Raw genomic sequence first — 16,216 nt, forward strand, 5'->3', positions numbered from 1 at the left:
GGACTGTGAACCGGAATGTGGACTACAGGGCCCAGACCAGGACAGATGCACAACACATCGAACATTGAAGAGGATGGGCTACAGTAGCGGAAGACCACAAACATACACTCAGTGGCCACTTTATTTGGTACAGGAGGTATAATAAAGTGGTCAGTGAGTGTATATGAATACAGGGATGAACCTGTATTTTAACAGCCAAAAAGAGACAGGCAGTTGCAAAAGTTCAGCATTTCCATTACCTTTGTTAATGGCACCACCGGGCTGAAGGTGGAGATATTCATGATGCCTCTATTTCCCCATTCCACGTATGGTTATCTATTGTCCTTTCCCAATATTTATTGAGTTTTTGAAAACGATGCCAATCTTCACTCATTTATCACGCAAAATTAGGGTGAAGTAATTATCAGAATGTTATCAATTAATTCCTTCTTTCTGTTAGAATAAAGACAGGCAAAGAACTAATGATTTGAACGTTGCCACCAGCAAACTATAATGATCATGGAATCACTTCACGCTTCAAGAAGTTAAGGCAGGGAACCTTGCGATAACGAGGTGTTTACTGTCTTATTTTCTGAAACAAAATAGTTATAATAAAAAATGCCAACATCGTCTGGCACCAAAGTTGTTCTGGTTGATTTGATGCAAATGATTGATGCAAGGTGGATGCATATACTGTATTTATTTATTAGTCGCCTGGTGTTTAAATACCATAGCGTAAGAATACTCTTGTCTGTTGTTGAGATATGCAAAAATCATTATAATTTCAAATTTTTGTTTGAGGGCTGTAAGCTCGCTGATGCCCACGGTTCACAGCTTATCCATAAATCTGGTGGTCGACATTCCAGTGAAATTAATCTTCGCTCGAGCTATGTTTTCTTGATGCTAGAAACTGCCGACCAAATTGAGCAGAGACATCAGATTTTGATCTTGCAGAAGTCAAAAGACTTCTTCAGCTTTCATTTGGAGCTAAAATTCTTCTGAATGTCTTACCTCTAAAACAGGACTAATTCAGCATTTCCTAAGTTTTATTTAAAAGAATATCTGCCTGCAAGGTCATGATAAACTTCCAAGATGTGATCAGCAACCTGCCCAGCAGGAAACGCTACCCACTTCATGTTGACGAAGAAAGACTGAATTTTGCGAAGTTGGACGAACTGAACAGGGACCAAAGTGAAATCCTCCGAGAGGAAGTGGAGGACCATGAGCCCTCGTCTGAAGCCGGGGGGCTGGAGCCCGAGCAACGCGTGGCCGGGATCGGCGACACCTCCCACATCACCACCTGGGAAGCCGGCTGGAATGTTACCAACGCCATCCAGGTAGGGGCAAAGTCCTGTTTTGCTTTTCCTTATGTACAATTAAAAGTAAGAGAGCCGACGTTTCTTTTCAACAAGTATATCTTTAAGGTGCTAACCAATTTAACTTAAAAGTTATAAATCAAATAAAAGCCGGCGGAGGCGAATTGTTCAGATGTCACTTAAGTATGGCTTCGATTTGAAGGTGTTACGGAATATTGAAGGACAATTGTGAAGTGATCGTCAGTGTTATTAAAAACACCAGTTTAACGCAAATCTTAGGACATGATGGTGAAAGAATATTTCTTTCATTTGTAGCCGCTTTGTGGCGTACTCCTTGGCCGCGTGCTTAATCCAGCAATTTCGACGGGCAACTAAAAAAAGAGGATATGTGGGATTAACAAAACAAGCAATAACTCTCAACAATCCAATCTAAAGAAAGAGAGAGATGGGTTTAGATAAAATTTTAGTATTTTAGTCCTTGATTCAAATTATTTGGACACTCTTCATCTTCTTCAGTTCCTATTTAAAGACATTGTTTCGCACAATGCTTTCACCAAGGTTTCTTCTAGCGAGAAACCATCTGCACAATCTCAGAAATGTAGTTGCCTTTTTAACTTTTAACCTTGATTGGCAATCTATATCTGCGTTTAAAAAAAGGTTTCTGGGATTTATTAAACGCGTAGCAATTTTCAAATCTGTTGCCAGCATTGGCTTGAGTTTACGTAATAAATTGAAAGGATTCAATTGGGGTGAATTTTTTCCTTGGACTGATTAATTCCAGAGGACAGGCATAATGTTGAAAAAAAAGACACCCAGGCTATGCAGAATTGAGATCAGGAAGCACGTGTGGGTAGATAATCTTTTTCTCAGGTATCAATTGCAAATACCGCAGGGCGCAGGTTTAAGGTGAGAGGGAGGAAGTTTAATGGAGAGTTTCAAGGCACAGAAATGCTTGGAATATACTGCTAGGGGAGATGGTAGAACCAGGGACTGCAGCAACATTTAAAAGACATTTACACAAACATATGAACAAGCTGGGAATGCAGTCAGAAAGATTAGATTGGTTTGGCATCAAAAGGATTCTTCCTGTCCATTGCTGCTCCATGTTCTATGCCATTCACTCAATGCGTTGTGGAAACTGCTCCCCAATAAATTGTATAAATAAATTAATAAAAGACCAAATGAAATCCTGAAAATGAGATCATTGGATGATGGTAGAAAAAGATACAGAACAAAGGTGGGTTAATGAAGCTGAGGGATGGATAATCTATTTTATGTGGCTAAGTAGTGAAAGAGATAATTAGGGTCTAAATGACCGACCGCTGTACCTATGAGATCCAAGCAGCTCAGTCAGCAACTAGCAAAATAAATTAATTAGTCATGTATCTCTTTTCTGTTTAAGTGATTTTGCTTTGCATAAATTAAATATGGCATTTTCTGATATTGCAAAGTAATTATACTTAAATAGCTTCATTGATCTTGAGGTCTTTTGGGATAAGAGGTAATGATGGTAGATTAAGGCTGTATGCATGAATTAGTGACTTTGATTGTCTTGGAACTGTAAGCCCTTCAGGAAGAAATGGAGAGGAGAGGGCAAAAAGCTGGGAACAAAGTATCATGTTTGGTACCCACTAACTCAAAGTTGCCTTGTGTTCAAGAGGACATAGACGACATGACTCCACCACAGGAATCTCAGAAGTTGTTTACTCATTTACTCAGCCTTGACATAACATGCTCTGAGAATGCCAGGATAGAAATCTCCCATAAAACTGTTAGACAAAAATGTAGAAGCCCGTGTGGCTAATGATGCTGCTGTATGTGGAACAATGTCTTGTTCTTTCCGGGTACCTTCCTGATTTCCAGTTCATCATCTGACAGCCGGCTTTGTTTCGATATTTTATTTTATTCGCAATTAGGGAGCACAGATCTTGGTGAAGACTCATTGTCAAATTTTCAGACAAATAGTCCATGGATGGGAGACTCCATGGGGATTTTGTGCAATTGTAGGAAGGGAAGCTATTGCAGATGAATCTGTGCCTATGACTGAACAGATATACTATAGAATTAGTGGTGGATAACGGAGGGAAATTGTTTGAACAGGATGTGTGCATTAAAGCTGCAGAGGGTTAGAAATGCTGTAGCTTCCTGATAATCTGTATTGACAGTGTGTATTCTCTGTTGAAATGAGTCTGATGCTTCATATTGAAAATTACACTCATATTAATAACTAGTGACAAATAGTTCATATTGCATGTGTGTGAAATAAAATGTAGTGTCAACTTTGTCACTGCTGCATTGCTGAACTTCAGTTTGCTTTGGCACATATTTAACTGTTCCTAGGACGTAATTGTGTTTGAAACATGAGATCCCTGGTTTGGCAAAGTGACAGGACCACCACACTTGACACTTGATTTTGCAGCCAGCACTGGCAAAGCCTGTGTCATTTCCAGTTATCAGAGCTGTAAGTGGATTCTGTGCCAACACCAGAAACCTGGAAACTGAATGCATATCAACCTGCCCTTTTAATTACAATGTTTGCTGATCTGAAAGCATAAACATTGTCATTTGATTTTTATCTTGAAGCAACTTTATTGAGGCTTTGAGTACTGTACCACACCCCTAAAACCGTACACAATTCAATTAGCTGCCTTCAGTACCGAACAATAAATGTCTGGTTGGAAATATTGTAAGTTTATAAAATCGCATGGTTTCCCTTTCAATAAAAAAGAGAATATCAGTTCATCAAAACATTCCCTTTTGAGCACATTAATGAAGAACTATTCGGTTAAATGCTTAAAATCCATTTGAAACAAACATAAATATGAAGCCATAAAAAAAATTCTCTTGTGTCAGTATGAAATATGAATTTAAAACACTTCTTGACTATCTATCAATATGATTGATGATAGAAGAATATCAGACATGTTTCAAGGAAATTCTGAAGAAAAATTACTTTTCAGTAACATATATCCTGCAAGCATCACAAACATGAAGCAAGACTTCCATCAAATTGAATTGTATACAATAGATCGGGTGTGATTTAGAATGAACTAATCATTGCATATTATAAATAGTAGAAACATCATGCAGGATATACATTTTTCACCCAAATGGCTCCCTTAGTTGCTCTTTCGATCTATGGGATTTTTCATCTGAAGATAACACAAATATCAGCTGAGTTTTCAAAAGTAAAGAAGGTTATGTAAGGATACAATGGGACACAGATGAGCTGGAAAATTGCTTTTTTGGGGAACTTGCCACAGTTTTCTGCAGATTTTGGCTGTCTTGGTTGCTTCTGTCTCTTCAGGTAGTACCAGACCGCCTCGATGATGTTTCGATTGGGGCTCTGTGGAAGTCATACCATCCAAAACCATATAAAAAATCTAGGGAGGCTAAGACTTTTGCACTGTACTGTATGAGTAAATGTAAATTATTTTCTTCACAAACATTTTGCATAATATTTGAAATAAAATTCAGTTTGAGCTGATTCTCATAAAGAAAATTTTTGCAGCTTACATGAGATTTCTGAATGCAGAAACACCATATATATGAACGTTTGTGACACTTAAATTCGATAGCAACTCTTTGGTTCAGTGGATTAGTCTCAACGATAAGTGTTTGAAGAACTCAGTCCTGTCCTTCTAGTGTCAAACACCTCCTGAAGCCTTTCTAATTTCTTCACTGACCATACTTCAATAATAAACATAGTTTGAACTTCGATCATCAAGTCATTGCAGCATTGGCATTTCGGCACACCAGGTCACTTGTTTGCAGCTTCAGTTCTGAGGCACATGCTAACCCAGTCTTCTTGCATATGGGTTTGTCATGGTCCGGTCCGTGAAGTCCACATTCTGGTTCACGGTCCGGTCCGTGGACTCAGGACTCCGGGTCTTCCAGCTGTCCCTTGTTTTGGTTGAGTTAATCATAGGCACCTGATTCCCATCTTGGGGCTTGGAATATAAGTAGCCTTGGGGTTGTGGGTGGGCTGCTGGTTTGTCTTGCCAAGATCTCCTGGGAGCAATCTGCGGGTGGAAGGCTAGAGTGGCCACTTGCCATCTTTAGGCCATGTTGGGGAACTATCACTTCGTGGAGCCTTGCTGTCAGTAGTTGGAGCTGTCTTTGTGTTATGGATTCAGCTGTTTCCTGGGCCAGCTGAGTGGCTGTCAACCACTCTGAGCTGGGTAGTGATCTGGTTGTTTCTATAGCCAGCTGACTGTAATTGTGACTTGGAGCAACCCTGAAGCAGAGATGGAACTGTCTGTCATTCTTTGATGTTTGTCTCTGCTTGTTCTTGCCTCCATGGTGTAAGTCAGGCTGTTCTGCTGTTGCCTTGTGGGGGCATCTGTCTTGTCCTTGCCTCTGTTGGGTAAGTCAGGCTGTTCTGTTGCCCTGCAGGGGGATCTGTCTTGTCCTGTCCTTGGATCTGTGGGGTAAGTCAGGCCATTCTGCCATTGCCCTGTGGGGGAGACCTGTCTTGTCTTGTCTTTGCCTCTGTTGGGTACGTCCAGTCGTTCTGCCATTACCTGACAGATGGCCCTGTCCCACCTTGGTGTGGAGATAAAGTTGAGTCCAGGCTCTATGTCTATGTACTGTCCAGTCTCATGTTAGTGTCGTGTTAAAGATGAGTCCTGGCCTGCCTCCAAGCTCGAGCCTCAAGACCCCAGCCTCAAGCCTCTAGACCCCAGCCATGTCCTGTCCTGTAGCCATGTCATATCCTTGCCTAGTTCTGGGGTCTGAGGCCGAGGCAAGACCCAGGTTCTGGGTCCTTGTCCAGTCTCTGGCTTGGAGTCCAAGCTCAGGCTCCTAGTTCATAGTTCCTTGTCTGGGTTCCCTGTGTCTAGTCCATGTCCTAGCCCAGGTTTGTGTTCTTGTCCCTGATGGGATGCCATGATGGGAGGTAGGAATAGGTGAAAAGGAATTGATTCTAATGAGGAGATTGGAACACTGTTGAGAGGCCAATCAGGCAGTTGTAGTGTCAGGAATAAAATCACCTGGCACTCATAATGGCTGCCTGTATACCAACTCAGCCACCGGTGACTGCAGGTCCTCTTTTGGAGCAGGTCTGAGCTCCAGCAGGGCCCATGGGAGACGATCATGCCAACACTCATCCATCAGTGAAGCCCTCAGAGCTGCCTTTACAGAGCAGTGAACCCGCTTCTATAGGCCATTGGACTGTAGGTGATACGCCGTGGTGTGATGTAACCTGACGTGAGATTCTGGGCCATCACAGCCCAGAGGTCTGACATGAATTGGGGCTGCGGTCAGAAGAAATATCAGATGGTGGCCAAACTGAGCAACAGGTGCTGACGATTGCCCAAGCCAGGTCTGCGGTTATAGAGGGCTGACCTCTGGCCACCTGGTGGTATGGTCCTCCATGGTAAGTAGGTGCGTGAAACCATGGCAGGGGAGAGGAGGACCAATGAGGTCCACATTGACGTGGTCAAAACATCGCTCAAGGACTTCAAAAGTGCCAATGTTGCCTGAACATAATTTCTACCCGTTGGTACTCCCCTCAGGCTGCCATCCAATTATGCATGCTCTTTCTGGGCCATGCCACACAAACTTCAGTGCAATCAGTTTCTGTGAGGCCTTCTGGCTCTGGCCTGGATGCAAGGTGCCATGTGTGGAGTCAAAAACAATTCATCTCCAGTTTGTGGGCACAGTGGGGTAAGGCCATCCAGTTCAGACGTTGCATGGGAGGGGAAACCCCAGCTCCCCAGAACTTAATGTCAGCCAGCCACAGGTCTGTTATTGCTATTCAGTAAGCCTGGACCTCTAGATCAATATCTTGGCCAGCAGCCATGCTGGCATAGTCAACTCCTATGTGTTAGAGGCCTCAACTGCTGGCCATGAGAGGCAGCTGGCCACAACATTATTTTTCCCCTCAATATGTTGTATATCAGTTGTGAATTCGGATTATGTCGGCCAGGTGGGGTTGCTGCTGTGCAGACCGTAGGTCTGATATTTTGGCCATTGCGGGAACGAGGGATTTGTGGTCAACAAACGCTGTGACATGGTGACCCCCTCGAAGAAAATGAAAATAGTGGACAGCCAGAGAGAGACCGAGAAGCTCACGGTTAAAGGTGCTGTACTTACTTTCAGGGGGGATGGAACTGCCGGCTGAGGAGGTGAGTAGTTGCCATTTGCCTCCAACCAACTGTTCGTGCAGAGCACCCACAGCATAGTCTGAAGCATCAGTAGTAATGGCTATAGGTACGCTGGGGACCAAGTGCGCCAGTAGGGTTGTTTGGTAACATCAAATACCCAGTCATGTCCGCTGATCAGTGATGACATGATTATGGGTATTGCCTTTAAGCACACAAGATGGAGGGAGCATAAGTTCGGCAGCTCGTGGAATGAAGCCGCGATGGAAATTTACCATACCTAAAAACTCCTGTCGTTTTTTAGCAGTGCAGGGATGTGGGAAATCCATAATAGCGGCTACTTTTGATGGATGGGGTTTCGCACCTTCTGCGGGGATGCGATGGCCGAGAAAGTGAATGGTTGACAACCCAAACTGGCATTTAGCAGGGTTAATAATCAACCTATGTCCGTATAGTGCTCAAAATGTGTGTGGAGGTGAGATACCTGTTCAGAATTGGATGCACTGGTGACAAGTATGTCATCCAGGTAAACAAATAGAAAATCTAAATCTTTTAATACAGAGTTCATCAGCTGTTGGAAAAACTATGCGGCACTTTTCAGTCCAAATGACAAGCGCAGAAACACAAAAAGGCTAAACAGGGTTATCACATCTGATTTGGGAATGTTCTCCCAGCACTCTGGCACCTGATGGTAGCCCCTAACTAGAAAGTTAACTTTAGAAAAAGTTAACTTTCAGGTTAAACATGCCAGAATGTCTTGAATGTGTGAGAGCAGATAACAATCGGGGGGTGTCAGCAATCACCTCATGGATGGCAACTACCATCAGACTTAGGGACTAAATGGAGGGGTGAAGCCCAGGGGCTATTCGATTGGTGTACCATTCCAAGTCTTTCCATGCTGGCAAACTCTGCCTTCACGGTTACTGCCTCTCGTGGGTCCAGTCCACGTGCACGGACATGGACTGGCGGGCCAGTTGTGGGAATGTGCTCAACCCCATGGTTTGTGACTGTTGTGGGAAACGTGGGCTTGGTGAGGTTCTGGCATTCGAGTCGACTACGTGTGGTGGTGCATGCATCTGACAGTCATTGTGGGAAAATTACTGGGAAAGCAGGGTAACCACCAAAAGTCCTGCACTGAGCAGAGGTCGAACTGATTTAGCCAGGATGAATTCTCATGTGTCATATCGCCCACTGAAGCGATTGTGGGATGGGTGGCAGGGATCCTTAACAATGCTTTGGGCCCTTTGTCCACAGTGCTCCCAATAAACGTCACAAGTAGGAGAGTAGGAGATGCCAATGATCCTCTCGGCAGTTTTTACTGTCCTCTGCAGAGTCTTGTCATTCAGCTTCTGCAGGACACAATGATGCAACCTGACAGGACGCTCTTTCTCTTTCTCTTATTAATTTTCAAAATTATAAACATAACAGCAATATTGATGGACAGAGATTGGGATTACATTATTAATAATTGACTTTACAAATATAGCACTGCTAATAATAGTTTCCCAAACTCTATATATAATTAGATATGATAGAGGGATAAATGAGAAAAAATCTTAAAAGAAACCCAAATTAGAAAATAAAGAAAAGATATTAATTAGCTAAGTGATATTAACCTAAACTGAATAAAACATTAATAAAACAGAACTATAGAAAAAAAACAGGCTAACATATTACATTGGATATAATCATTAATGTCATTAACTCCATTTCTCAATCCATGTATTTTTAAAAAAAGGGATTCGAAAAGGTCAAACTACATCATATGGAAATGTGGAATAAAAGCTCTCCAAGTTTTTTCAAATTTAATTGACAGGTCAGAGGTGCCACTTCTAATTTTCTCTAAATCTAAACAAGATATAGTTTGAGAAAACCATTGAAATGTAGTAGGGGGATTGTTCTCTTTCCAGTTCAGTAAGATAAATTTTCTAGACATTAATGTTTTATAAAAAAAAAAAGTAATCATCCAACAGGCTGAAGGGGATAAGTAACTAGCTTCCATCATTGGTAACCCAAAAATTGCAGTAACAGGGTGTGGTTGTAGATTAATACGCAAGACAGTAGAAATGATATCAAAGATATCTTTCCAATATTTACGCAAGAAAGGGCAAGACCAAAACATATGAGTCAAGGAAGCAACTTCAGAGTGGCATCTATCACAAATTGGGCTTGTATGTGAATAGAAACGAGCTAATTTGTCTTTAGACATATGTGCCCTATGCACCACCTTCAATTGTATCAATGTATGTTTAGCACATAGAGGACATGTTAACTAATTGAAAAATATTTTCCCATTTTTCTATAGGTAAATGAAGTTGGAATTCTCTTTCCCATTCAATCTTAATTTTATCAGATATACCTGAATTTATTTTCATAATCAAATCATAAATGAATGCTATTAAACCCTTCTGAAAAGGATTTAAACTTAGAATTTTTTTCTGTAATATCGATTGGATGTGATGTTGGAGATGTGGGTAAATTAATATTTAAAAAGATTCTAATTTGTAAATATCTGAAAAAGTGAGATCTGGGCAAATTATATTTGTGAGATAACTGTTCAAAAGACATGAAAGAGTTATCCAAAAATAAATCACGAAAGCTTAATATACCCTTCCTTTTCCATACCAAAAAAGCTTGATCTATAATAGGTTGAAAGAAAAAATTAGACGTAATAGGGCTTCATAAAATAAATTGGGTCAAGCCAAAAAATTTACAAAATTGAAACCATATTCATATTGTATGTTTAATTATTGGATTAACCATTTGTTTATTTAATTTAGAAATAACAAATGGTAAAGAAGTCCCTAAAATGGAAGTCAAAGAAAATCCTTGTATAAATTTACACTCCAGGTTTACCCATTGTGGGGGTAAAATTATATCCAAATCTTGTGTCCAAAATATTAAATATCGGATATTAATTGCCCAATAATAAAATCTAAAATTTGGTAAAGTCAAACCACTGTCCTTTTTAGACTTCTGTAAATATTTTTTACTTAATCTAGGATTTTTGTTCTGCCATTTATATGAAGAGATTTTAGAATTTAAAATATCAAAAAAGGATTTAGAAATGAAAATTGGTAATGCTTCAAGTACAAAAATTTTGGTAGGGGAATCATCTTAATACCATTAAATCGACCAAGCATTGATAGAAACAATGGGGACCATTTAATAAAAGTTTGATTAATTAGATTAATTAAAGGTAAAAAATTATGCTTGAATAAATCCTTATGTTTCTTAGTAATTTTAACACCCAGATCAGTAAAATAATCATTAACCAGTCTGAATGGTGAACATCTATAAATTGGAACCTGCATATTTAAAGGAAAGAGTTCACTCTTGTTAAGGTTCAATTTATAGCCCGAAAAATTACTAAACTTATCAAGCAAGGATAGTAGTGCTGGAATAGATTTTTCGGGGTTAGAAATATATAGTAATAAATCATTTTTCGGGGTTAAAATATATAGTAATACATCTCATCCTGACCCGGATCTGGGCCGTACCCTCCAAATATCTGGACCTGCCTCTCGTTTTTTTTTTTTGCACTACCTTACTTTCCCTCTTCTATTTTCTATTTATGATTTATAATTTAAATTTTTAATATTTACTATCGATTTGTACTCCAGGGATGGCGAAGCGCAGAATCAAATATCGCTGTGATGATTGTACATTCTAGTATCAATTGTTTGGCGACAATAAAATATAAGGTATAAAGTATAACAGTGTATAGTGATAACTAATGTATTTTATTCCCACTGGTGATACCAAATATATTAGTTGATTCAAGAATAGCAATGGCCAAAGGTTCTAAGGCAATATCAAATAGCAATGGACGAAGAGGACAACCTTGCCTGGTGCCGCGAAACAACTGAGAAAAGGGAGATCTTTGATTATTGGTAAATACCAACGCCGAAGGGGTAAGGTATATTAATTTAATCCAAGATGTAAATGTCTGACTAAAATTAAATTTTTCAAGCATACTAAATAAATATGTCCATTCAACCCTGTCAAATGCTTTCTCAGCATCTATGATGCAATCTGGAGTTCTAGATGGAGTACAAACAATATTCATTAATCTCCTAATATTAAAAAAGAATAATTTTAATAAGTCCCATCTGACCAACAGAAATAATTTGAGGCAATACTTTTTCCAATCTGGTTGCTAATATTTTAGAAAAAAGTCTTGGAATCTACATTCAACAAAGATACAGGCCTATATAATGCACATTCAGTGGGATCTTTATCTTTCTTAAGAATTAAGGAAATAGAAGCACCATAAAAGGGCTGTGGTAATTTACCTATAGATAATACATCCTTAAAAATTCTATATAGCCAAGGTGAAAGAATATTAGAAAAGGATTGGAAAAACTCTACTGTGAAGCCTTCTGGACCAGGTGCCTTACCTGAATTCATCGAAAAAATAACATTTTTAATTTCATCTTCACTAATGGGAGATTCTAATATTAAATATTCATCGAACTCGAACGCCAAAGTAAAAGGAGTGTCTATTTTCATAGACTCTTCAGTACCATTTATTCATTATGAAACTATTTCAGACCCAAATGGTAGATTTTTCTTAACTTCTGATTTACTTTTTAATAAAAAGGTTGTTAGGGTGAATCTTTATGCTCCAAATATTGACCACCCTGAAGTTTTTAAGTGTTTGCTTACAGCTCTTCCTAAATTAAATGATTATATGCTGATAATGGGTGGAAATTTTAACTGTTGTCTAAATCCTTTGATGGATAGATCTGCTTCTATCAGACACTTCCAAATAAATCTGCTACTCTTATCAATTCTTTTATTGTTGATACAGGAATTGTAGAAATTTGGAGATTTTTACACCCTAAGGATAAAGAGTTTTCATTCTTTTCTCATGTATGTTATACGTACTCTAGAATTGACCATTTCTTTATTTCGTTATTAAGATTCGTTATTTGTTAATTTCATTAAGGATCAGATTTTTTTTTTCTTTTCAACAAATGCTATGGAGGAAATTTGTAGTGGAATATTATGGGACACTTTTAAAGCATATATACATGGACAAATTATTTCATATTCTGCTGGACTGAAAAAATGAATTAATAATGAAATAGAAATGTTGGTTGATAAGATCAAAGAACTTGACAAGGAATATTCTACTGCTCCTTGTAAGGAGCTTTATAAAAAGAGTCGAGCTTCAAATTGAGCATAGCTTATTACTAACATCCTCGATCTAAAATCAGTTAAGTACAGCTAGGAGTCAGTTCTATATACACGGTGATAAATCTGGTAAATTATTGGCTAATCAATTGAAAACTGCTTCCGTTAAATGGCAGATTGTTAAGATTCGTAAAAGTGATGGTATCCTGACCGTTGATCATGATGAGATAAATAAATCCTTTCAAGGATTCTATACTTCACTATACCAATCAGAATTTCTCAACGATCTTACTATGCACAATTTCTTAAGGAAATTGAATTTTCCGAAATTATCATCTGACACTCTTGATGGTGCTCCTGTAGAAAGTTGTTAGTATGGGGGCAGGGAGCTTTGCATGCCTTAATCTCTTTAGAATGCTGTGCCGCCTTGAGTAGTGAGGAGGTGTTGTAGGTCGAGGTTAGATTATCCATTAAAAGCACACCAAGGTACTTGTGCTCTTCCTTCTCTCCACAGCAGAGACATCAACCCGTGTCTTCCTGAAGTCTGCAATTATCCCTTTGTCTTGTCCATGTTGAGACTCAAGTTGTGGTTCTCGTGCATTTGGCAAGCCTCTACCTCCTGTCTGTATGGCCACTCATCAATGTCGCTGATGAGGCCAACCACTGTAGTATCATCAGTGAAGTTGATGATCCGGTTTGAGCTGAATCTGGCAGTGCAGTGTAAACAACAGCGGAAATTGCAGTCAACCCTGGGGGTCACCAGTGCGCATCCTAATGGAGCTTGAGATGTTACTGCCGACTTGGACTGACTGGGATCTTTCCATCAAGAGGTCCAAGATCCAGTTGCAGAGAGAGCTGTTGAGTCCTAACAAGAACAGAGAAAGAGGAGAAATAACAACTCTAGTATGAATTCTGAAAAGAACTTCTTGCTAACAGAATAAAAACAAAATATTTGGACACCTCTTTCACTTATGATATGTTAATTTGACCTTAAGTAAAAGCTTCCTTTTGAAAAGGATGCACATCTTTAGCTTTGTGAAAGATTAGTAACGAACAATTGAAGTGTCAGAACCAGAAATATTAGTTCAAATTGATCTGCCCTTTAGACTATCATTTCCAATGAGTTTTGTTTGAAACTAAGAAAATTATCACAAGATTAATTTTGCTCTACAAGAAGACTGTTGATACAAATTCTACTTTCTAATTACCACAGACATGTTTCAATTTTAATAATGAGCACAAGCTTTATTTAAGGGGTGTTATTTTCTGATCTTTGGATTTTGATATTTGAACATTCTCAGCAATCTTTAAACTGATACATCTTTTTCCTTTGAATGTTTTAAATGAGGTATGACAGTGGATATACCCAGGATGAGTTTCTTAATATATATTAGTATATCTAGTATGGACTGTATTGTCTCAGTATCATAAAACAGCAAATTATATTCAGAGGACAAAGTTCTATAGGTTTAAGTATTGCAGTGTACCAGTAAATTACAAGCATGTCTACTTGATCCAATGCAACTAATACAACACATTCAAGCTATCTGCTCTTTATAGTTATTGCAGTATCCAGGTAGTTTTAATCAAGGTGTGGATTGCCTTGTTGTCTCAAAATAAGGTCCATTTTCTGATTCCTTGCACCAAATAAAGTCAGTCTATGTCACCAAAAGAAAGCCCATTATTTTAAAAGAAGGAATGCAGGGGAAGTGGGATGGAAAATGCAGAATCAAGTAGGTTGTGAAATATATTGTGGAAGTAATTGTGATATGCCAGAGAATTTATGACATACCATGGCCTAGAGCAGGCTCCATGGTTTTTTTTCTCAGGTGGAGAGAACCCTGGTGTAGAGCTGGACAACTTCTTGACTTCAGAGGTTTCTCTCCCGGTGTGGGAGTAGGCATTTTGTCAGTGAATGGTCTAGATGAAGTGCTGCATACAGTTCAGTGACCTCATGTAAGTGGTTATCGTGAGCAAACATACCTTCATATGCCATCTCCTACTAATTGCATTATTGGTCTCGGGCAATTAGGGCCACATCATCTTCCTCTAAGGAGCGGAAGGTGCTTGTCATTTTTGAAGGAGCTGTTTTGGCACCAGTGGTAGGGCTGAGACCATTGAGATATCAGGCCTGCATTGAAGGTTACACAGCTCAGAACCCAACAATCCCAGCATGGTGAGTGTGACTCTTCACACTCACCTATCACACAGCATATGACTAAGAGTCCACTACCACTGCAGCTGTGGCAGGAGCTACCTGCTGATCATCTGAGTTCTTGCTGCACTTGATTTCAGATTTCGGGCAGTCATTATGCAGCAGAAAGCATGTAACAATCCAAGTAGCCTTCCATAAGATAGACTGAGGAATTCATTGACATTCTGTAAAGCCAACCACAGTTATACTTAGGAATTTAACAGCCATCATTACTGAAGGAAATGGACGGGATATAATGCTGAATTTACAATTAAAGTCACCATTCTCAACATTGCTGGGGAAAGCAACCCAATATAACAAAAGGAAAATCAATAAAATTGCAGGCAGTTTTCTTTATAGGAAACAATTCAACACAATTTATTAGCCATTGATATAGTAAAACTTGAAACACAGCAAATTCCAGTAGCCCTATATTGTAAAGTAGAAAGAAAAGACAAATCAAATGTGATTCTAGACCATTTTTAAACTTAGAAGTGATAAAATATTAGTTTAATATCATTAAAAACCAGCCATACTTAAGTTATGAGCAATGGCATAAAATTAATATTAAATGGAGTGGTTTATTCAGGAATTGATTTCACAGCTCAAGCACACATAAAGAATCATGTGTTCTTCCGAAAAGTTAGCTATGGTAGCCTGAAGTATTTTTCAAATCAGCAGAGAAGAAATTACATTCGCAGCATTTACTTGTGAAATTAATCAAAATTCAAAGTAAACAAATTAACCTGGGTTTAATGTTTTGACAGCTGTAATATTTTTAACAAGTTTTTAAAAAATATGTAAATTAATGATTGTTTTAACTTTTCTGGAAGTGTGAATACTAAGTAGTTTCTTTTGTTTGATGGTGAATTTGTATTCTATGTATCCTTTACAGTGATTAATTGATTCTTCACAAAATTTGTTGCAGGTGGAGGCCTTTCTAAGACATTACAAAATAATAACATTTCAACATTTATGAGAGACACCATATTTCCATTATTATTGTTTCAGACATTGATACATTTCACCTTGCTGTGTAGAACTTTGATACTGAGTTTCTGCTGTTCTTTATGTGTGTATTTCTCGACACAGTTGCACTCAGATGGAAGAAGAAAAAGAGAAACAGCAGCAAGCACACCACACTGAAGGTGAAGTCTGTATTGTTTGAAACCAAAAGCAATTGACCTTTTCTTTTGGTCAATTGTATACGGCTCTGAATGATGTATGTGAACATTTTTAATATGGTTAGTGATCATAGCAGTCCTTTGCCTCAATCTTACCTGGTCCCCAGGACTCAGAGTAAACAGTATTATACAAGAGGAACAGTGATCCTCCTCAAGAGTGGCTGTAGATGGGTCATATTCTGGATGGACCAGTGGTGTGCCTCAGGGATCTGTTCTGGGACCCCATCTCTGTGTGATTTTTATAAACGACCTGGATGAGGAAGTGGAGGGGTGAGTTAGTAAATTTGCTGATGACACAAA

At 38.9% G+C, this 16,216-nt stretch overlaps 1 protein-coding gene across 1 annotated transcript in view; it reads left to right on the top strand.

The window, feature by feature from the left end:
* The first annotated feature begins 1,055 nt into the window (after nt 1-1,055).
* LOC140211164 (vesicular inhibitory amino acid transporter) overlaps nt 1,056-16,216 on the top strand; it is a 42,559-nt gene continuing 27,398 nt past the window's right edge. The window contains exon 1 of the mRNA XM_072280709.1: nt 1,056-1,316. Coding sequence (XP_072136810.1) covers nt 1,056-1,316 — 261 coding nt within the window. The remainder of the gene's footprint in view (nt 1,317-16,216) is intronic.

Source organism: Mobula birostris, chromosome 2 (genome assembly GCF_030028105.1).
Source record: "Mobula birostris isolate sMobBir1 chromosome 2, sMobBir1.hap1, whole genome shotgun sequence".
NCBI classification, from domain to species: Eukaryota; Metazoa; Chordata; class Chondrichthyes; order Myliobatiformes; family Myliobatidae; genus Mobula; species Mobula birostris.